Here is a 23,012-nt window from a genome sequence, read left to right as displayed (position 1 = left end):
GTTGACTGATCCTCCAACTTTTGATCTTAATAAAAATAATAATAAATATTAGTCATACCTTTACTCTTCTTCACACACACACACACACACACACACACACACACACACACACACTTGTTGCACTCTTGCTTTTCAAAACCTTAACAATAGGTGATCGCCATCCTTCTTAGCAGAAGGTTGTGCCCTATTAACAGATTATGTAGGGTTGCAATGGAGATGTGGGATGAGGAGCCTTATTGACAGTATGAATGAATTCTTTCGGTCTCCTGAAAAAATATATGATTAAAATGAATGGTTCAAGCAGGAGTGTGAAAGCTATGGCCCTCCAAATGTTGTTGGACTCTCATCAGCCTCAGTCAAAAGTAGCCAATGGCCAGGAATGATGGATGTTTTAATCCAGCAACATCTGAAGGCCCCCCAGCTTCATCAACCCTGGTTGACAATACAATCCTATATAAGTCTCATTATTTTCAGTGGAGCTTACTCCCAAGTAAATGTGTATAAGATTGCAGACTGCATTGGGGGGGGGGGGTTCGTTTCCTTTCCTTTCCCATCCCATCCCATCCAATTTCTAAGGGTGCAAAGCAAAGCTACTCACTATACATGCAAACCATGGTAAAAGATCTGAAATCCAGCAAAAATCCTGGAAAGACCTGCAAATTCTAGGGAGATAATTAGCAGACACTCCAGGATGCAGCAGCATTATTCATGGTAAAATTCAAAAAAATAAATATAGATGTCCTCTTACCACCATTTCCTAGATTCCCTTGCCCGCCTAAGGGGATTCTTTTCCTGGGCCACTTAAAGAACCCTCCTGTTACTGAATAGACTCCATTGCTACTGCTGAATTCAGTGTTCCCAGTGGGGCTGCATTCAGAAAATGAACCAAAGTCTGAATTGATTCCCTTCCCAAGCACCAGGCTTTCTCTTCCGTTGCAGACAGGATGCTGATGGGATAAAATTATTTATGGGAGCTCTACCTTCCCTATTGATGATTAGTGTCTCTGTCATAATATGGATGCCGGAATGAGGCGAATAGGAAGCCCATGTCAGGTCTCTGCTGTAGCAATATCAGAGATGGATGGCAGATGAATAAAATTATTAATTGTTCAAAGTTAGAAAGAAAAACAAAATGCCACCTCTCCAATTCTGGGAGGGCAATACTGTTTTCAGGAGAAGATGAACATCCCTTCTTCCCAGACTCTGATGTGCTGAGATTGTGTCAGCCAGCTTGCTTGTGCGGCTATTTTGAGAATGCCCTCAATGAGTCATAGATCATCTTAAACCCAATGTCTTCAACAGATGCCCTGCAGTACTTTAGGCCATCTGTGTCTGTGTAGGAGACTTCAGGAAAGGTAGCAGCTGGGGTTCGTATAGGTTAGCATCTTGGGTGTTGCTCCATGTCTTCAGCCTCAGTTCCTCAGAAACTGGAGACTTTATTGAATTCAGTTGCAATCTCTCCAAACATGTCTGACTGATTAAAAAATAATAATAACCAAAAGGTATCATCCTCTCAATGTTGGTACCTTGGAACACCCTCTAGTTTGCAAAGGACAAGGAACGGCTGTTCTGTCTTTCCCACAGCATCCATCTTTTGCATCCAGAAGATCATTTTTGCCGTCAAAGGAGTTGGAACTGATTAAGCACTGCTCCTTCTGCGGAGAAGATCTTTTTATCATTGCAAGACAAGTGGCTGAGTGGAGAGTTCGCAAGGCTCTCTTCAGCCAAGATGCTCATCTCAGTGCTGGCTGCTTAATAAATGTTATCCACTCCTTCTCGGCTTTGCCTATCATAGCAGAAACTTTCAGCTGCAATGTTTCAGCCAACAGCACTGGAGTCGTTTCAAGTGATGAGCAGTAGGAAGAAGGCTGTAGACTCTAAACAGCATGAATAATTTAATATTCTCGGAAGCATCTGATTGTCATTAAAGCATCATTTTGGGGAAGGAAAGGCCTGTTCAAAAGGTGTGTCAGGGTAATTTTGCAGATTAATCCCTTTTCAGTGAATATTCACTACTCTGCTATACTCAAAATCAGGATGCTAAAGAGAAGTAAGATAAATTATCATTTTCTTCCAGTGCATATTTGCATGTGCTTCTTTTGCTCTCTTTTAGGGAGTGTGGAATGTTGTCTTCAGCAAAACATGATTGGAGCCATTGATGCCAGCTTTTAGGTGCCTGGCTAAGGCATTCATGTTTGCCCAGACTTTTGGTCATTCCCTTGGAATGTACTGTTGTAAGACTTTTGACCTGTTTTGTAGAGTTCATTATTATTATTATAGTTATTGTTGATGGAGAACATTTTGAAATCTTGTCCTGTTGTATTTCTTCTGTAGGTATGGTTTTTAAATGATTGCCAAACTGTGTGGTATTTTGTGGATTCGTAAATCACTTTGTGTTTTCAGTGTTTCCGAATGCTTAGCTTTGGATCAGACTGTGGCTGAAAAGCTTCTCTTTGGTGCTGATCGGGCAGATCTAGGATCTAGAATAAGGACCCTATTGCAGAAACAGTGACAGGTCTCCAACCCCCTGTGACACTGGACCACTACAGTACACCACTGCACAGGATGTTTTCCCCCAGGGTTTAACTGAAGCATGGGAAGCCTGCAGAGTGCAGACCACTGTTGAGATTATAGAATGAAAAAAAGGACACACACAAACAACCTTTGACCACCTTGGAAGTGAAGTAAACATGGAAGAAACCATGAGAATATAACTGATTCACCACCCCAACCTCTTTGATCATTTTTGGATGCAATTTCTTTTCTCATTAATAAATGAAGAATGGTTGATAAGATGCAATAAATTTTCAGCACGACGCTAATTTATTGGGAAGCTGATCACCAGTCCCAAGGTTGCATACCCAAATGTGTACTGTTGCACTAGCTTATAGCCTATAGCTCCAAAAGCTGAACGCCTTCTTCTTGGAATATGGCACATATTAACTATAGACCTTGTAGTGCTTAACACCCCTTTGTGGTAGGCATATTTCACGTCTTTGATTATACTGTCTTTTTATGCAACTTCAATGTATTACACTAAAGCTGCAATCTGATGCACACTTTCTCATTGGGAGTGAGTCTCAATGAACTCAGTGGGACTTCTCTGTAAGCATAAATAGGATGTTGCTATTTATATATTTGTTTATTCCTACAAGTATTATTTAAGAAAATAAAATGGTTCCTTCCTTCCATTTTCTGTTGAAAGAGATGAAAACATTTCTGCTTTTGTCACAGCATGCTCAGACCTTTATGCACCCTCTTGAAATGGCCACATTCATTATCAGAGAATAATGCATTGCCCTGAGACTCAAACCACTCAACAGAAACACCATATTTCTCTCTCTAATTTTTTTTAGAAAATCTTACATGATGGGTAATCAAAATCCATCTTTTTCCATTTTTAATAAATATAAACCAAAGTAATTAATCTTCCAATCTATATTTCTCACTGTTTTTGTTGTTTAATTCCCATATGATGCATTTCAAAATAAATGAGAACTTACCAGCAAAACATGGAAAAGCAGAAGATTCTTTAGCAAGCAATGGTTAGATTTGGGTCCACATATATGGTGAAGAAGTTGCAGGAGAACCTTTCATATCCAGGACATGCACCACTGTTTCTAACTTCTAACGCAGCAACCCTAGAGGTGATATTTGCACATTACTTGCCCTGAGATAGGCAGAGGAAACAAATGCTACAGGTAGGGAAGAAACAAAACCGCCAAAACATGTACAGTGTAGTAATAAGAGCTTGCCAGCAGAAAGCAGCAGACAAACACTTTGGAGTGATAATAAAGTAGCAATGTACTGGGAATAGCATAAAGGCTCAGCTGGAACAACACAATCTGCAAGATTAACATATAACAGATAGCTCATTTTCATCAGTGTTCTGGAGTGGGTGAATCAGTAGGTTGAATCCAGACTAAGCAAGTGGTGTTTTGTTACCACTAAAATCAATGGGACTTAAGTTATTCATAACTCTATATTAATTTCAATGGGACTTGTGCACTTTACAGTGTAATCTAACAATATTTACTCAGGTCCTATTGAATCCAATGGGTCTAATTTCCAGGTAAGTGGGGTTAGGATTGCAGCCTTAGCGCGGATCCAACCCAGTGTACACACAGCGACGGAGGAAGCTGCTCAGGCGCCTGGGGTGGCATGCCCAGGGGCAGGGTGCACTGCCCATAGGGGCGGGGCAAGGGTGGGGTGAGCTGCCCATAGGGGTGGGGTGCACCACAGGGCCTCCGGAGTCTCCCTGCCTCCTCCCACTCAGCCACCCTATGGTTTGGTTTACTTTGGTTTATATTTATTAAAAATGGAAAAAGATGGATTTTGATTACCCATCATGTAAGATTTTCTAAAAAAAATTAGAGAGAGAAATATGGTGTTTCTGTTGAGTGGTTTGAGTCTCAGGGCAATGCATTATTCTCTGATAATGAATGTGGCCATTTCAAGAGGGTGCATAAAGGTCTGAGCATGCTGTGACAAAAGCAGAAATGTTTTCATCTCTTTCAACAGATGTGGGCCCATCGCGTCTCTCCCAGGAGAGACGTGTGGCTCAGGTGCGCTGCAGGCCCCATGGTGAGTGCAGCCTGGCATTTTGTCACCCTCCTCAGTGGTGACACCCAGGGCGGAACGCACCCACCGCACCCCCCTTCCTCCACTCCTGTGTACACATGTTATCTCCTCACCACCAATCCTCTGCTGAACGCATTGTAAAGGAGAGATTCTTGAATGCAACTCCTTTCCCAGCCTCCTTGGAGGATGATGCTGTGGTTCTCAGAAAAGGATATGTTATATACTCAACTTGCCATTTCTTTCCCTGGATGCTGTCAATGGGTGGGGGAATGAGAGGAAAATGTTTCATTGGGAGGGGGGACATAACCCAACTGCACTAGGTATCTGTGGCATGCCTCTTGGAATGTTTCCACCGGGTGCCTCCATGTGAAGAGATCTCACCATGATCTATGCAGCTTTCTTATAGACCATCTTTTGCACTAAAGTTAAACTGCTGGATAGTTGCTGGTCACAGGGATGATCTACTAGCAAGATTCATGGAGTGGACGACCCATTCTTCTGAAACATATTCACTGTGGACGTCTATGTGCAACACACATGGATTCTGGGGGCATAACTTATGAAGGGGGCTAGAGTGTATCAATGATCTTGTGGGTTTCCCTACTTAGATTGCTGGAATGAGAGGCCTAGTTTCAATCCCTCGTTGTCAGGCATGAACTCCTTGGGTGATATTAGGCAAGTCACTGCCTTAATTGCTTTGGTGATTTTCAAAAGCAATTTCTTTCCTCATTAGTATTTGGAGAACACTTAACAAAAAGGTGGGGGGATTTTTTTTTGGACACAGAATTAATTATATCAAATAATGGCAAGCTTGTTGTGGTGTGAAGCAAGCCAAATGTGGCCTGATACAACCCTCATCTTCCTGTAAGAGAGACTCAGATAGCAATTTACGTGGCCTGTTGAGACATCATTACCAGCCCACAAGCTTGCCATGTGATAAGACTTCTTCCATTCACAGTTAATCCATTCTTATTGCAACAAAGCTCTTTCCATTAAATCTTATCTTTGCTTTGATAACCAATTAAATAACCAAGCAAGCACACTTAGCGTATAATGGTTATGTTATTTACAAGCATTATATGGCAAACATAACAGTAAGAATTGGTGCCTAGCCTTCTAAGAAGTGAGACCTGTAACCAAATTTTGCCTTATGGACTGTGCATGTTCAGGAGACAGGCAGCTCCCACTTCCATTTCTCCCTTCATCCTCATTCTCTCTTTTTGTATTTGTACATAGTGCTTGTTATTGTTCCTTAGAACTCACAGGGCAGATAGAACAACAGTAGGTGAAGCCAGAGCCAATGAGAGACAGAGCCAATTCACTCTAGTTTTGTCTCCATCTTACGGTACTTATTTCTCTTCTTCTGCAGGAGCAAAACTCAGGCTGAAAAGGTGACCTGTAGTGCCACTCCCTGAACTGGTGGTAAGAAGGAAGGCAGGTATGAGGCAACCCTGTGCTAGAATAGGTAGTGGTGGTTTTCTTGGAGTGAGCAGCCTCTCACATCCTGATAATTCAGCGTGCATATCCCACATTCTTCCACCCTGATATCCACAAAGATCTATTTTAAAGCATATTTTGGGGGAAAGTTCACAGCAGTGAGAAGGTACCAGTGGTGTGTGGTCAGTGAACTAGTGGGACTAGGCTAGTTCCCAAAATGTCCCCTGGTAAATTAGAGTGTTAAAGTATGGGGGCAACTCCTTCCCAAAGCCAAGGAAGCTTCTGTCCAGCTTAGGGAGGGAGGTGCAATGCTCACACATGCAACGTTGACAGCCTGCCCCCAGTGGCGGAGCTTCATGCGGAAAGCAGGTGGAAAGCAGGCACGGGCGGGGCTGGCGTGGGTTCTGGGGGCATGGTGCACTGCCTGTAGGGGCGTGGCACACGTTTTGGGGGCAGGGACTGCTGCCTGTGGGGCGGGGCAAGCCAGCCACAATGGCACCCTCAGGATCGCGCTGCCCGGGGCGGAGCACTCCCATCGCCCCTCCCTTCCTACTCCCCTGCCTGCCTCCATCACCTTCGCAAGCTGGTGCCTCTGGCCCTAACTGTTCCTCTATTTAAAAATATCACCGCACACCACTGAGGGGTACATTTTAGGAGCAGAGCCAAGATGAATGGGGTGGATCGGGGCTAGAGCCAGAGCAGATCTTGGTGACATGACTTACGGATGAAATCTGATAGAAGTTGCTGGATCATGTGTGCTGCCTGTCAGAATCTGAAGTTTACTGGCTTCTCAGAACCCAATGCTGTTTATCTGACAAAACAGTTTACTGGCCAAACTAGTAAAGTTGGCAACCTTGCACTATCCAGGATGCTCCAATATCGGGACCTGTCAGAAGCTAAATAAATCTGGTTTCAGCTCAGATGTTGGCCACAGGTAGTGGATTTTTTCTGGAAGAGAGCTGGCAGAAACACCATGTGTTGTAGAATATTTCCATGTTTGCTTTCAACATGGGACAGATCCTGTTGCAAAAAAACAGCTAAAGGATGTAGGACTTCTTAATGCAGTCAGAGCAGAACAGAGCAAACATATACTATGATAAGATATCTAGAAGTTTTACTCCTAATGCATAAATAATAATGGGACAAGGATTATGCAACAATAGTTCAGTTTAAGTTGGTATTATATATTACAAATATTGTATTAAGAGGTGCGGCATAGATGGACCATTATTCCCCATTTGTAATGCGAACCTCTATACACAATCAAGAAAAGAAGCAGATTGAATCTCCCTAACTCTGGCTAAGAAAAAGACAGAAGGATAAATTGACATCAAGCACATTATTGTCCTATACACAGAGATAAATAGAAGGGCAGGAGGAAATATTGGGCAGCACATTGGCACAATGCATGCTAAGATCTCCAGTGAAGATCGAATGCAGTTTGCTAATGCATACCTATACAATTACTGGTAGCAGTTTGAAAGCACATCAAAGTGCAAGTAGATAAATGGGTAGGTATACAGCGGGAAGGTAAACAGCATTTCCGTGTGCTGCTCTGGTTCGCCAGAAACAGCTTTGTCATGCTGGCCACATGACCTGGAAGTTGTACACTGGCTCCCTCGGCCAATAACGCAAGATGAGCGCCGCGACTCCAGAGTCGGTCACGACTGGACCTAATGGTCAGGGGTCCCTTTACCTTTTTATGTGCTGTGCTTAATCTGCCCCTCTGTTTTTATACTCCAGACAGGAAGTAAAACCAGGATGTTTATAGTGCCCAGGATAGCCTGCCCATACATGGGTGTTATACTGTATTTGGCTTGGCATATTACACTCCCAAATCATTACACACCAGAAAACCTTGATAGGTTATGAGCTTTATCCACACTCTGAGATACATTCTAATGACAGGCTCTCTCTAGTCGGCAGCTTCTTCCAATCCTGAGATCACTTTGGTAAGATGCCGGTGCTGTAGAGTTGCATATATGGTTGGATGTAATAGTCCAGGAACTGCCACACAGGGCGCTGATATGCCTCTGTCACTGTGTGATTGGAAAGGCAGGCAGTGAGGATGAAGACGGTGACTAGCAGGACGGTCAAGACAATCACCAGCAGGACACCAGCAAAGTGCCACAAGCCTATCAAGACCCAGGTGATCTTTGTCCTGTGAAATAAGAAAAGAGAGGCCTGCAGTTTAGAAAGACAAGGCAGGGTGATGCTGTCCTCTCTTGGTCCCAAGTGACGATCTGTTGATGGGGCAAAATGAGCACATAAGCAGCTGCCGAAAGGTTGTCACTCAGACCAGAGAGAAGTTTGGGCTTTTAAAGAAGGAGAATTGACTCCAAGGGTTTTTAGGAAGTGACACCAAAAGCACCTCTGGGGGGGCCCTTTCGTATTATCTGAGCACATTATGATCACTGGTTTTGTAATGCGTTTAACTGGAAGAAATCCATTTTGGCTGAAAAGGAAGATACATTCAAGTCAATCAAGGTTGACATTGCATTCCAATTACAGAGGAGGAAAATGCAACACAAACAGCATTATTTAAACATCTAATGCCACAATAGCCTAAGATGAACAAGGCAATGGACCATTCAATTCCTTCCTATCTGTATGGTTCCATGGCTAGTATGTTTGATTTGAATGTGGCAGAATCATGTTCAAATCCCTGCATCAATAAAGCTCTCTGAAAGGGTTTAGACCAAGTCAGTATTCCTCACCCTCGCCTTCTTCCCTGGAAGTTGGAGATGACAATTGTTAAGTACATTCGCATTCACGCTTCAGAGATTATGAACAATATGCTTTGCTGCTTCACCCATCCCTGTACCCTCCATGCCCAGTTACATGCCTGCTTCTACACATCTCCTTTTAGTTTGACAGTGTCTTCCTTTTCCCCTTGAATGGGCCTGATTTGTAGAAGATGCTAAGTAGCATGCCTGGGAAAACCAGGTGGACAGGGCTGGTCACACCTAATAATACCTTTCATGTACTTTGCTCACTTGTAGTACCTATTAATTAATCCACATCAGAAAATGGGCAGTTTCAATATTAAAGACAACCATTTGAAAAAAAACACACATCAGTACTTCTTCCACATATCTTGACGGGTGGAAGGAATTCACTGTTATTTATTTGCATTGTCTGCATTCATATGTACTTTTCAATGCTCTCTGTTTAGCATCTAGAGTTTTTTCTTCTTTTCTTCCCTTTTGCCAGTGGTACTTTCACAGTGTTGTGGTTAATGAAGGTTTCCAAACCTGTAACAGAATCTTGCTGGGTTTGTTTAGTCCTAGCATTGTTTGGAACAGGCAATACTGCCATGGATGAAACGTAAAACCCACCTCTAGATTCTGGTTATTTTATGGAATTTGGTACCATAGTCAGTTAATCGTAGAGTTATGAAAATCCAAGCAGAAGTCGCACACAGTCTCACCATAAATAATGGGGACCAACTCCCACTTAAAGTAGTATGACTAAATGAAATATAAGCCAGAGGCTATTGCTGCAAATTGTTATACATTTATGGATGCGTGTTTTTAAAAAGTGAGAAGACAGTGACAAATAGTAAACATTTTCTTCACTAACCTACCACCACAAAGCTGTTTCTTCACAAATTTCTCTTCTCTTCGCATTTTTTCTTCCTGTAGTTAAAAAGAAAGTTGGAAAAAGTTACCCCTCCAACACACATACAGTTGGAGTAGTAAATGAACAAGGAACTCAAAGCAGTTCATTTCTGTGAGTTTTAAAGTTCTAAACTGTGTGAATCTCCAAAGTGAAGTGAGGAAAATGGAACTGGCTAGCCATGCAATGTTTTTTTCTGTCACCAGAATAGCCATGCTGCCAAATTAAAACCACAAACTTCTCCCACCATGCCAGCTGTTGTGAGGCAAGCCCAAGTTTGCACTACAGCAGTTAGAACAGCACCTAGGGCTATTTTAATCGCTTGTGATGAGGAATATATAATAAGAATAGCCCTTTCTGAATGAACCCAAAGGCCTTTTTAGTCCAGCACTGTGTTTCCTAAAGTGGCCAGTGAGATTCCTTACCATTGTTATTTCTCAGCCACTGGAATTCAGAGGCATGCTGCCTCAAATGCTGAAGGTAGCATATGGCCACTATGTCTGGTAAAACAGCAAAAGTGTTTTACTTGGGAGGCGGTTTACTGAAACACAGCACAGAGGCTGAAATTGGGTCACAAACTAACAGCAAAATGACAAAACATTCCCTTGGAGTAGTGCGCTAGGCTCTTGTACCAGATTCTACACTTTGCTACCACTGAGAGGAGAGAGTAAGATCAGGCTGATAAGCCAGAACTTGTAGGACAGCGCATTCCTCTTGGCTTTCTAACAAGAGAACTACTACAAAGCATCAGTGATGTAGAATGTGAGCTTATGATGCATTCGTTGGCCACATAGCATGCAACACACATCTCCTTCCTTTCAGAAGCTGTTAAATAGCATTCCCTCTACCTTCACATCCAAACACAAGGGGGCAACCAAGCCTCCGACGCTGCTGGCCTGACCCTGCGGGGTTCAGCTGCAATAACTGTGTCAACTTTATGTATAGCATAAAATCAAAACCTTCCTGTTTATTGATCGATGAACTAAAATTCATGCTCACAAGACTGACCAGATAGCTTTCTCTTTATTGGGTAAAACAAGATTACTGACCAGTTCAGCCCTGGCCATTTCATACATCAAGCTCTTTGGGTGAAGGTTCAAAAACTTGCCTGGCAACTTGCTCTGATGTCTGAAATAATTGAGAAAAGGTTGGATCATTAGCAAATTTTTGTAGCAGCTATTCTGTCTCTCTGAATTACAGGAATGTTCTCTTTGCAGCCCCAAACAGGGCAATGCACAAAGTCCTCTGGTTCATTGAAGAAGAAAATGTTGTAAGGCACATGGATAAGCCAGATTCTGGCTCTCCCTGAGGGAGCTGGTAGCCTTCTAATCAACATTTCATGATAGGACCATGATAGGAGATTTTCGATTCATCCACATTTTTAAGTGAACTGATCTTCTTTGCTCCTCAGGGACTAATGCAGAGATCAGAACATAATTATGTTTCAGATTTCACCAAATTTTACTGTACAGTTATTCACTCCATTAACGTACCAATACAGTATGTATATTTTAGGATAAAATATGTTTGGGAATACATATTTTACATTGAAATAAAATACTGTCCATGCTTGAATATTGTTTTGTGATAAAATATGAATTTACGTACACTTCTGTATTTGCATTCAGTAATGGCTTTTTATTTTGAAAAGAATTAGGAGATTAATGTGGAAACATTGATGGAATGGGTTTATGAATAAACACATGTGAAACTGACCAGAAATGGATTGATCCTGAAGTTATTTTGACATAGCATACTACACATGATGCATGCAGAGCCAGGATGTACCGAAGATCACATTGTAAGCATAACACATCCACATTAACAGGGTGGTTTGGTTATAATGGTTATAATGTGGCAAATGATATATTCCCCCACCTTTTTAGTACATATGTACATGATGATAAAATTCCCTTTAATGACTATGAATTAGAACTAAAAGATAGGTCCCCTCCTCCCAATTATTTAACAAGGCAGACAAATATATAGTGTTTGTGGTACTGGAATTCAAGCTCAATACCTGGCCCAACATCAAATCACTGAAGGAAAAAGAAGATTAAAAAGGTTTCTCTCACAATGCTAGTGGCTAAGTACATGCATAATAGTTTAGGATGCAAAGTAAAACACTTTCAGTTTAACTCCTAATAATTTGATGCTCTTTCAGATACAATGTAGATTCTCTGTGGGTTCTTTACGAAGCAGTTCCCTTTGAATATGAGGACCAATGTGGGAGTGCATAATAAATGCTTCTGAAAATAAGGAATCCCCTTAATTTATGAATTTATTTCCCAGATCATGGCTGACAGTGAATCAAGCTTTCAAGCAGCCATTTCATCATACATAAAATCAATTACTGACTGCTGTGAACTGAACTGAACTCTGAAGAGCCAGCTGGCTAAAAGGTAGCCAGGATGTCTGGAGAATAAGAAAGAGGAAATTGGGAATAGCGCTGAGAGCACTTGTATGACCACAAAGATGGCCCATAAGCAGTCTGTCTGTGGAGCCATATAGTTTCCTTTTACAAAAGGAGGAGCATTTTCTCTTCTAGTTAGTTCTAGGATGTCATTCTGTCTCATCAGCACAAAGCAAACTGCTGGCATTTTCCTGAGATGTATGGTGGTACCTCAAGTTACAAACGCCTCAGGTTACAAAAGCTTCGGGTTACAAACTCCGCTAGCCTGGAAGAGTTACCTCGATTTGAGAACTTTGCCCCAGGGTGAGAATGGAAATTGTATGCTGGCGGCGCAGCGGCAGCAAGAGGCCCCATTAGCGAAAGCACGCCTCTAGTTAAGAACAGTTTCGGGTTAAGAACGGACCTCCGGAATGAATTAAGTTCGTAACTAGAGGTACCAGTGTACACCACTGAGTGGAAAAGGTTGTGTGATAGAGGGACAGTCTTGAGGAGCGCTTGTGGTAATTCTGTTGTCTTTAAATAAAGAGTCCATGGCCAAGGAAAAGCATGGTTACAGAAGAAGTGCCTGGCCAGTGCCTGGCCAGAGATACATTGAGGTCATGACCTAGCCAGTGCCGGGTCTATGGCCAGGCTGGGTGGAGCAGGGCGCCATGGTGCCGGCCCGCCAGGGGGGGCGCCACGCAGCTGCTCCCGCCCGCCTGCCGCCCGCTCTGCCGCGCAGCACTAAGCGCTGTGCGCTAAGCCCGTCCACTCGCCGCAGAGCAGCGCCCTCAGCGGCCATGCTGCACGCTGAGCCCGGCCGGCCGCCCGTCGCGCTGGAAACGGGGCGGCGGGGGGCGGCGGAGGGATCCGTCGCACCACGGCACCAGGGCGACAAAGGTGCCTAAGACGGCCCTGAACCTAGCCGAGGCATCCCCAAACTGTGGCCCTCCAGATGTTTTGGCCTACAACTCCCATGATCCCTAGCTAACAGGACCAGTGGTCGGGGAAGATGGGAATTGTAGCCCAAAACATCTGGAGGGCCGAAGTTTGGGGATGCCTGGCCTAGCCCAATGCCGTTTAAGTCCAGACCATGTGATGTGTATGTGTGAAATTACATAGATGACATAAGCAATTCATGAATGAGCAGGCCAACCAGAGTAATTAAAACTTGAAAGGTTGTGTTTGAAACATATTTGGTGAAGAATGAAGTATGGATCTAGATAAAAACAGAGTGATGAGTTTACTGGCCTTTGGTCCAGTAAATTGGTTTTGCATTTTGCAAAGGTTTACTTCCATCAGCATCTATACTTTGGATAGTAGACTGCACCTTCTGGGTCAACCTCTGGCACATCCTCATCAAATATAGCTCAGGAAAACGATATGAATCTGCTGTTTCCTTGACCGCTTGCAGTCATAAAATAACCTCAGCTATTCCTTGCTGTCTCTTTTGCTCAGTAGTATTACATATGTTACAGCTGAAAGCTGTGCTCTTCACTAGAAGAATTACCATGACTTTGATTCATCTGACATGCTTCAAGGACTGACACTGGTTGCAGAAAGGATTGGACTCATAGAGGAGTCTTACCGAACCTTGTCTTTCGCAACAGCTGACAGCTCATCCTGCAGGCTTTTCTCTCTGTCCTGAAGCACCTGAAAACAAAATAATCAGCAAGTCCACTTCAAGTTTCTGTTTCTTCATCCTCCCCACAGAGATCCCTTATAATCCCCACAGATCAAGACCTAGAGCCATTTTGTATAAATTCCATGGGTAGCTGGTGTGGTGCCCTCCAGATGTTATCCATGTACACTCCTTGCTTTGACAATTCGTGGCCTCTCCATTCCAACAACCAATGGGGAAATACCCAAATATTCAGAATTCCCAAACAAAGCAGTGCTTTCCCATGCATGTTTACTCATAAGTAGGGGTGGGTGTGTCCTTTTCAGTTCCCCCAGTTGCTCATTTTTCAAATATAAAATCCAGTTCTCCACAATTTACAGTAACTGTAATTTTTTAAGAAAAGAAAATTCTCATGAAAAATTATCAGCATTTTAGTGTGAATTTCTCCTAACAAACACATTGTTGCATGTAGTGTACACATTATTGTGTACTAGTGTTGTGTACATTGTTGTACTAGTGTACACATTATTGCAAGCAATTTTCCTGAATATGATGCATTTTTGTATGCTATTTTCACTAATGTATTTTATTCACGCTTCCCCTTAATATATGCATTTTTGTAAACATTGTTTGGCTGGAGAACTGCATTGCAAAATTTGGATAAGTGAATTTCAAAAGATTGTGTTTTAGTTTGTGTGTTGTTTTGGAAAGTATGACTGTGATAGATTCAGATTTAATTGCACACTGAATCAAATTTTTCCTGCATTTCTACTCAAAAGTAAGTCCCACCATGCTCACTTGTGGTTACTCCCTGGTAAGTGTCTTTAGTGCTGCAACATAAATTAGGCAGCTGTTGCTTTCCTTATTCAAGTCATCAGTGGTTAAGCATTTCACACAGATACCTGTATTTTCACTTTGTATTCTTGTATATACTCTTCTAGTTCCCAGATTTGGTGTTTCATCTGGAAAAAAAGAACATGCCTTTTTTCTTTTGTCCCATCCTTGTAATGCTTCTTGCCTTGGGTTTTTAGTCAGCACACTTATAATTTTTGCCTAGTATGATCATACCAATTCCAGGTGTTTTATCAATATTCAAGGGATAGATCAGACATCACTAGGCACGGCCAGGCTGCCTGGTGCTCACCTTGAAAATCAATCAGGCCCCCTTATCTTTTGGTTTGAAACCCTTTTGGGGGTTGGGGTTGGAATTGAGCAAGAAAGAGGGCCTGATTAATGTCAACCTTCCATTGCCTTCTACCCCCCTTTGCCAAAGATGGAGTAGGTGTTTCTCTTTGAGGATGGAGAAAAGATAGAAAATTTTGCAAATTGGGAGGGGAAAAGCGGTCCTTGAGGTATTATTTTGTATCTTATATTGTTTATTTGTAACCATTTCAAAACTGTTTCCAGTAGAGCTTTGAAACATTTTCCTACTTTGCACATGGGTTCATATCAGGGATTCCATTTGTAGCAACTGTAACAGTTATGCAGATAATATGGGGAGGGGAAAACCCATGTATGCCACCTTGGACTCCTTGGAGGAGAGGTGGAAGGTAGGCAAATGTGCCACAAAAGGTTGGATGTTTTCAGTTCAGCCTTTAGCTAACTGATGACTCATCACTGGAAAGTCAAGCGGAGAGCTCTCACAGCAGGAAGATGAAACCTGAGAACTCAGTGCCTTAGTCCATTGATGGAGACAGCAGCCACAGCAGTGGCTAAGCTCTAGAATGATGAACAAGCAAGTTGCTTAGGATCTCTCTCTGGGACCAAATAGAGGAAAGTATATCAAACAGTATTAATGACTAAAAAGAAGATGGGACTGCATTGCTCACTGTTAAACAGCAACATTTTACTTATTTTTATTATTTACTTATTTAATTTGTTTACCGATCCTCATCCAAAGATCTCAGGGTGGTTCACAACATAAAAATACAAAATGACAACTCAAAAAACATAATAATAATAATAATAATAATAATAATAATAATAATAATAATAGAAAACACCAAATAACTCCCTTCCCATAAACATATTTAAAACGACATAGAATGTTAATCAAAGCCAAAGGCCTGGTTAAAGAGAAATATTTTTGGCTGGCATCTGAAGATATGTATGAAGGCCCAGGTGAGCCTCTCTAGGGAGAGCATTCCACAAGTGGGGAGCCACTGCAAAAAGGCCCACTTTCATGTTGCCACCCTCCAGACCTCTTGTGGAGGAGGCGCACAAAAACGGGCCTCAGATGATAATCACAGGGTTGAGCTCAGTTCATATGGGGAAAAGCTGTCCTTGCGGTATTATTTTGTATCTTATATTGTTTATTTGTAACCATTTTAAAACTGTTTCCAGTAAAGCTTTGAAACATTTTTCTACTTTGCACATGGGTTCAGATCAGGGATTCCATTTGTAGCAACTGTAACAGTTATGCAGATAATATGGGGAGGGGAAAACCCATGTATGCCACCTTGGACTCCTTGGAGGAGAGGTGGAATGTAGGAAAATAAATAATAAATAAACCCACTGGCAAAATTGTGCATGTTACAGCCTAATTGATTTCAACGGGAGGGTTAGCCCAAAGCAACAGAACCCAGAACTGCTTAACCTTGGCTCGGCTGTCTCCTATGTATATGATAATTAAGTTTACCTTTGTAAAAACTTCATCCTCCTCACCACAGGTCAGTTTGCATTCCTGGAGCTCTCTCTAATTAAAAATAAATATATAAATTTTCAGTTGGCAACATCTCTGAAGCAAACGCATGTAAGACTTTTGTTTTCCACTCTGGCCAAGAGAGCCAATCCTCAGTGAAAGGAAACGGCCGCCTTCCAAGAGAACACTTCAATGCCGCTTGTACTGGAGACCTTCTCAACAGATTGTGCCTCTCACTGGAAATCCATCTGAGTGCTAATGTATAGCAAAGTATACACATTTATAAATCTTTGGAGAACTTTAGATGAAGTCCCTTTAAAGTATACAAAACACGTTGAACTAAAAGGCCGATGCACACTAACAGAGCAATCCAAACCCTCTTTATGTCTTGCTGAGGTTGGGTTGGGTGGAGGTGTTTCTATGCCAGGCGTCAGCAATGTTTTCTGCCCGTGGGCCGGAGGATTCCCACGGACTATCATCCATGGGCTGGACATGGGCCGCACAGGCGCAGAAGCGATTTCCGGTGCCGTGCCGCCCATGTCCCAAACACCGGAAATGGCTTCTGTGCATGTCTGCTGCTGCACAGAAGCGATTTCTGGCGCTGTGGACATTTTGAAAATGTCTGCAGCACCAGAAATCGCTTCTGCGGCTGCGTAGACGCGATTTCCGGCGCCGCTCGGCAAGTCGCTGCGCCACGCTGCGCCAGTTTATCGCAGTGCACCGGGGACTTGCCGAGCAGGTGGCTCGGTTCACGGGTGGCCCGTGGGCCGGATAAACGGCCTCCATGGGCCGTATCTGGTCCATGGTCTGGAGGTTGCCGATGCCTGCTCTATGCCAAGCTCTGCAGGCTAAGCTGGACTTCCACCAGCCGATGATGACAGAGTGACGCAAGAGTCACTCTACTGGTGCAACACTTCCACTTGCTAGATAGCAGTGAAGTCAGTGGAATTCTCATTAATAGTAACCAGCAAAAGCCCCAAAGTGGGGAGGCGAGGGGCTGAGCAGGCACGGGATCTTTTGTATTCGAAGCCAGTCTCGCTACCATCACACAATGACAGTGGACCCAATCTGGGTCTCATCTTTGTGACAGCTCTAGGGTGGCCCAGTGATCTTCTACACATACACACCACCTTCCACCTTGGCCACCATGAACCACAGAGGTGCATATGTGGCTGTGGTCTCACAACCCTGTGGTTGAGGGGAGAGGTTTGGATTGCATCCTAAAATCTTCCAAATCCCTAATGGGACAAAATGAAAATGACCTGACGATATTTTGGACTGCCATCTTTTTCAACTGCCCCCCCCCCCTGTATCTGTCATACCCAGGTGCTAGTGTGCAGAGCCAGAAGACTTTAGCACAGTGCAGCAAAAGAACTTCATCTCTTTGGAGTTCCACATAAACAGGAAATGCAGAGGTGACCAAAACAGGGATGTGTGAAATCTTCTTGTTTCCCCCATATATATGTCACCTTCACAAATACTGCTATCTCCTTTTCTCAATTGCCCATGTATTGTCCCCCATGTGTTTTGTATTAATTCCAGCGGGCACTTCTTTTAACCTTCCTCCTCCAACCTTCCTCCAACTTACTTTACTATTGTGGTTCTATAATATTACTCACTTTTAGCTTGTTGACATGGCAGCAGAGCTGCAGGTAACTCTGTTGGTTGATCTTCATCGATGCAGTCAATGCTGAGCTCTGGTTTGAGGCACAAAACACACAAATATTCAGATTCAGTCTCACCAATATGCACTGGCCAGCCCGAACCTTCTTTGCTATTCTGTTACAACCTCAGTGTTTAGAGGGCAAATCAGAAATGACACTGGTGATCCTAAAAAAGGACCCTCCTTCCCTCCTTCCCCCCTCCCTCCCTCCCTCCCTCCCTCTAATTAGTGGTCTTTTCTCTCAGTTGAGTTAATAGGAGCTTCAAGGTAGGGAGGAAGGAGTTTCAATGGGGCAATGTCATGGGACAAACAGGTAAAACCCCCTCATTCAGGCCACATCCATCAACTTGCAGGAAGTCAGGTAAGGGCAGTTGCTCAATGGAGGAGTCTGGTTTGCATGCGGAATGGCCCATGTTCAATTCCTGGCATCACCAGGTAGGGCTGGGAGAGGCCTCAGCCTGGATCCCTGGAGATCAGTGAAGACAATACTGAGTTAGGTTGGCCAACGATCTGATTTGGTGCAAGGGAGTGCCCTGTGTCCCTGGGGTGCTTGTAAGCAAAACAAAAGCAATGGGAAATCACCATCATGGACCTGCTTTGTCATTTTTGGCTTTGCTTTAGACATCCATTTCAGAATGACTGAGTGGAACAGTGTCTATCAAATAACACTAATATTTATTCCAGTAGAAATTAAAGAGTAACTGCAAAGCTATGCAATGAAAAGGACTGCGGTCTGTCAAAGCCTAGAGCTTCAAGCAAAACATTGACTTCTACAACAAGTGAGCATACAATGGAGATATTCAGGTATGCATGCTGTTTCATGCCTACTTTAAAAAGGCTTTGGTGCTGCCAACACAGGCATACAACAAAGAAAGATGAGCATCAGGGAGATAATAGATGTATTACATTTTTTTTAAAGGGATTCTTTTGACATGACTGAACGAACACTAATGCAACAGTGTCGATTTCCATTTCCATTTCAGAGTGGAAATCTGATGCAGTTATTCAGGACCAGCACAACGCAAAGACTGGTTCATGCACCCAAACTGGCATGTTGAGAATGTGGGTTGGGTGGGCCCATGCAGAGCTGACAATAGCAATTGTGCAAATCAGTAGTGATCAGTGGGGAGAAGCATCATCATTTAGCTGACCTGTCCCCAATTTCACTGCGCTTACTGGGCTGGCGTGGGGCAGAAAGGCAGCATGGTGACCAGCATGTCACAAACACATCCAGTGTTCCTTCTGGTGCATTTGCACCATGCCGACCTCTGCACTTGCCATACATGCCCTTCTCCCTCCCAGGAAGCTCAGCAATGCTAGTGACAGATCAGGTGAGCATCACCACCCCCACCTAACCACTACGGGTGTGAATACTTCATCAGAAATCCAGCCCACTACTCAACCTGCGTTTATTTTTTTCCAGCTCTCGACTCACTTTCAGTGGCTTCACGTTGATGAGGTGCTTGTGAATTATACACCTGCAGCACATTCACAAACATGGGGAAAGATAGGATATGGTGCACGTATGGAATTCAGAGGAAACCTAGCTGATTATTGGTGTACCTTCTCAGAAAGCATGAAGATCCTCAAGTGTAAATTTTCGTTATCCTTCTCCTGTGAGGGTCAGAAATTGCCACAGTTAGTTGCAAAGATTGATATATACCTGACCCTTTGGGCTGCGGCTGAAGGAGCACAACAATTCATTACAAACTAAAGAAAACCCCCAGGAAAGGGTCACACACCACTCAAAGTCCTAACTCTTCAATTCTAAGTTCCAGTGCTGCTGAATTTGATTGGGCTGATGCAAAATGAGTTTCCTGTGCTGTGCTAGCCCAGGCAGATGCCATAACAACAGCAAGTGCCTTCTGCTGTAGTCCTCCCTCTTTCTTGTTTTGTAGTGGTGTGCGAAACACCAGAGGGTCCACATGATGAATAGCTGTTCACAGATGGCAATATGGAAAGCCTCCAGGCAATTGGTTTTGCAGTCTCCTTATTTGTAGGGAATGAGCCTCCCATTCACAAGGCTCTCCCTCAGATTTGTGTAAGTTATTCTTTGCACAGCGGATGAAACATGATGAATACAAATAGGTCTATAGCTGGTAAGGGCTACAGAATGGAATCTATATTAACTGAAGTATTCATTCTATAGAAATATACAAGTTTTTGGTTTGCCACCAACATGGTAGGATAGTCTTGACCAAGGTGGTGCCTTACAGATGTTTTGGACTACAACACCCAGAAGCCACAGGGAAGTATGAGTTGTAGTCTAAAACATCTGAAAGGCATCAGCTTGGTGAAGGCTGTTGATGGAGGCCATTGACTCCACAGAAAATACCATACTAGTAAATGTCCAAAACTAATACGGTTTTTCTTTTTTAAAAATGATTATGGAATAAATATCACCAGACAGTGTTCACCTAGCTAACAAATCTTTGGGTTTTGTTGTTTTAATGATGCCATGCAGTGTGTGTGTGTGTGTGTGTGTGTGTGTGTGTGTGTACGCGCTTTAAACTCTGATCAGGAAGATTTCTTTTGCCTACCAGCTTTTTAAGATACTGCTCCTCTAAAGATGCTGTTACAGTCTCTTCTTCTTGATTTTTCTTTGTGGCTTCAATCTCTGTTTCTAAATAGGTTATTTTCTCTTCAGCTTGCTTTATCCTGTATATTGTTGAGGTAATGATGATGATAGTGTTGATGATAACAACAAAAACAACAACAACAATTCAAAGACTTGTACCCCCCATTCTGCCCCAAACAAGACCATCAAAGCAGCTAACTATCACAGTAAACCACTGATGAATAAAGAAGTATACAAATTACTTAAATAAGAATAACATTTAAAATAGCAACAGTGTTACACCACCCAAAAATATTTGTAGCATGCAACTGATTTTTGTGAAGTTTTCAGGGGAAACTTGGTAAGGTTCAAACCTTCTGAAAAATAATTGTTCCCAAGCTGGAATCAGCCATTCACTCAACACCCCATTGATTATTGACACGTGCCTTTTGAGCTCAGCTTTCATGTTCTTCATAGCTCCTTGTAAATCCAAAATATTTGCCTTGATGTTGTTCCCTTCTGTAATGAGGCAGTTGATTTGATCTCGCAACCATATATTTGTATGCCTGGACTGGAAGATGGAGGCTCCTTTTGCTGCTATCCAACTGTCCCTAGTTGGGATATTAAAAGATATTATACAGTACCTTACTTATTGCAAACTTGGGATCTAAGAAGAAATGGTGTTCAAGTTAAAGTGGAAGACCTGCAGAAGGATTTACATTTGTGCAACAGGACTTCTCTCTCACCTTGCACACCCTTGAAATTGGCACAGTATGGGTCAGTGGGTCTGAAGAATCTCCAGATGTTGAATGCTGACCATTAACTTAACACATGCAGATGTATACAAATAATCCTCTTTTTTGGTGATGTGTAAGTTGCCACCCTGTTTCATGCTCCCCTCCCGGTTGACCCCACTTCCCTTAACTTAAGAACACTTACCTGGCATTTTTGGTTCCTATGTTGACAGCTGTAAAGGCTTCAGAAATCTGCTGGCAGAAATGACAGTTTAAAAGAATTTTTTGTTTAGCTTCCAAAAGCAAAATAATTGCACATAATGTTTAGTGCAGACAGTTTTCCTTGTCCAGAGTTCACTGTTGATATTTTTCAGCTCAATCTTTTTTCAGATGACCTCAGTAGTTTGTTACCATGAGCCCCCAAAAGAGCCACAATATGCCTTCCACATTATTTTTGGTCATTAACAGAATGATAATATCAGTTATAGAGTCTTGTTTTTCTCCTTTCCTTTACAGTGGCACCTCATGTTACGTACCGCCCCGTTACGATTGCTGTGGGTTGAGCGCTCCGCTAACCCGGAAGTAGATGCCCCTTGTTGCGACCTTTGCCCCGGGATGCGAGTGGTCGGCAGCAGCGGGAGGCCCCATTAGAGAAAGCGCGTCTCATGTTACGAGCGGTTTTCTGTTATGAACGGACCTCCAGAACGGATTAAGTACGTAACACGAGGTACCACTGTATTTTGTAACCAGTTATGCAAATCTGAAATTTAGGCTCCTCTTAATCCGAGGCCCTAAACAGTAGCTTACGTAGCTTAGAGGTCTACCTACAGGGACTGCTATCATAGCTTCAATGTAAGCTATAAGGAGGACACATGTCTCATTTCTAAGCCAGGTGGCTTTTTCTGTCGCTTTACCCAAAGAGTGGCACATGTTAGCAGTTGAAGCAGAAACTTCACAACAACCATCACCACCACCACCCAATTCTTGGAGGGGTCCTGCTTAGCCTACTTTGAGAAAGGAAAGCAGAGGTTCCTTTCTCACAACCCACCAACATGGAACCTTCTGCATGCAAACCAGATGACCACCCCTGAGCTGTGGCCCTTCCCCCAAAGGGCTCCCTTTCAACAACGCCTGTGGGTTAACACAATGCCATGCTCCATCACAGCTACAGTTCTTATGAAGCTTCAGAACTATAAGCAGCCACACAGAGACCCACCCTTGCTCATTAGCATCAACATTACCTTTGCTTCACTCATGTCATTCTCTGCCAAGAAATATATTCAGATATGTCTAATTTGATTTGCTCTGTAGCCTAGCCGAGTCCATGCATAGCCTATCTGTGTTGTGTGCTCTGTGTGTCTGTGTGACTTGCTCTGGGTAGTGTCCCTGCAGCCTCTGATGTCACAAAGGGCTTAGCAGTCTCCTAAGAGAAAGCCCTCTGTGCTGGATGCAGACTTACATACAAGGAATTGTTTGGCGAATTAAAATTTATGTTCGCATCCTAGCTATGTTGCAGTCTCACTAGGCAAATGACTTTTTCTCAGCTTCAGGGTCAATCTATAGGCAATGGATTATTTCATAGGATTGCTCTGAGAAGTAACTGATAATACGGACTCACATATTGAATAGTTTCAGAACCATATAAAAGGGGAAACTGTCCAAGTACAGCTTTTCCCTTTTTTTGTCGTGTTTTGATGGTCAAAATTATATGAGGTTAAATTCTGTAGTGTTTAATTTTTTTGAAAGTACAGGAACTCTCTGAGGTCCT

General features: G+C 43.0%; 1 protein-coding gene across 1 annotated transcript; it reads right to left on the bottom strand.

Moving 5' to 3' along the window:
* Positions 1-7,944: 7,944 nt before the first annotated feature.
* On the bottom strand, positions 7,945-22,500 carry LOC118093908 (uncharacterized). Its single transcript, XM_035133753.2, has 12 exons — positions 22,486-22,500; positions 21,450-21,496; positions 20,957-21,121; positions 20,494-20,611; positions 19,517-19,567; positions 17,910-17,987; positions 16,288-16,344; positions 14,552-14,611; positions 13,617-13,681; positions 10,686-10,764; positions 9,601-9,656; positions 7,945-8,179 (listed from the first exon to the last, which is right to left on the bottom strand). The coding sequence occupies exons 1-12, from the start codon at positions 22,498-22,500 to the stop codon at positions 7,963-7,965; spliced, it is 1,008 nt and encodes a 335-aa protein (XP_034989644.1). The 3' UTR covers positions 7,945-7,962.
* Between the last annotated feature and the right edge of the window lie 512 nt (positions 22,501-23,012).

Source organism: Zootoca vivipara, chromosome 5, assembly GCF_963506605.1.
Source record: "Zootoca vivipara chromosome 5, rZooViv1.1, whole genome shotgun sequence".
NCBI classification, from domain to species: Eukaryota; Metazoa; Chordata; class Lepidosauria; order Squamata; family Lacertidae; genus Zootoca; species Zootoca vivipara.
This window is presented reverse-complemented; position numbering and strand designations above follow the sequence as displayed.

Coding starts and splice junctions, on each gene's coding strand:
- LOC118093908 (XM_035133753.2), bottom strand. Junction 16,345..17,909: donor GCCATGTCAACAAGCTAAAA/GTGAGTAATATT, acceptor ATTTTTAATTAG/AGAGAGCTCCAGGAATGCAA. Junction 8,180..9,600: donor AAACAGCTTTGTGGTGGTAG/GTTAGTGAAGAA, acceptor CTTATTTCACAG/GACAAAGATCACCTGGGTCT.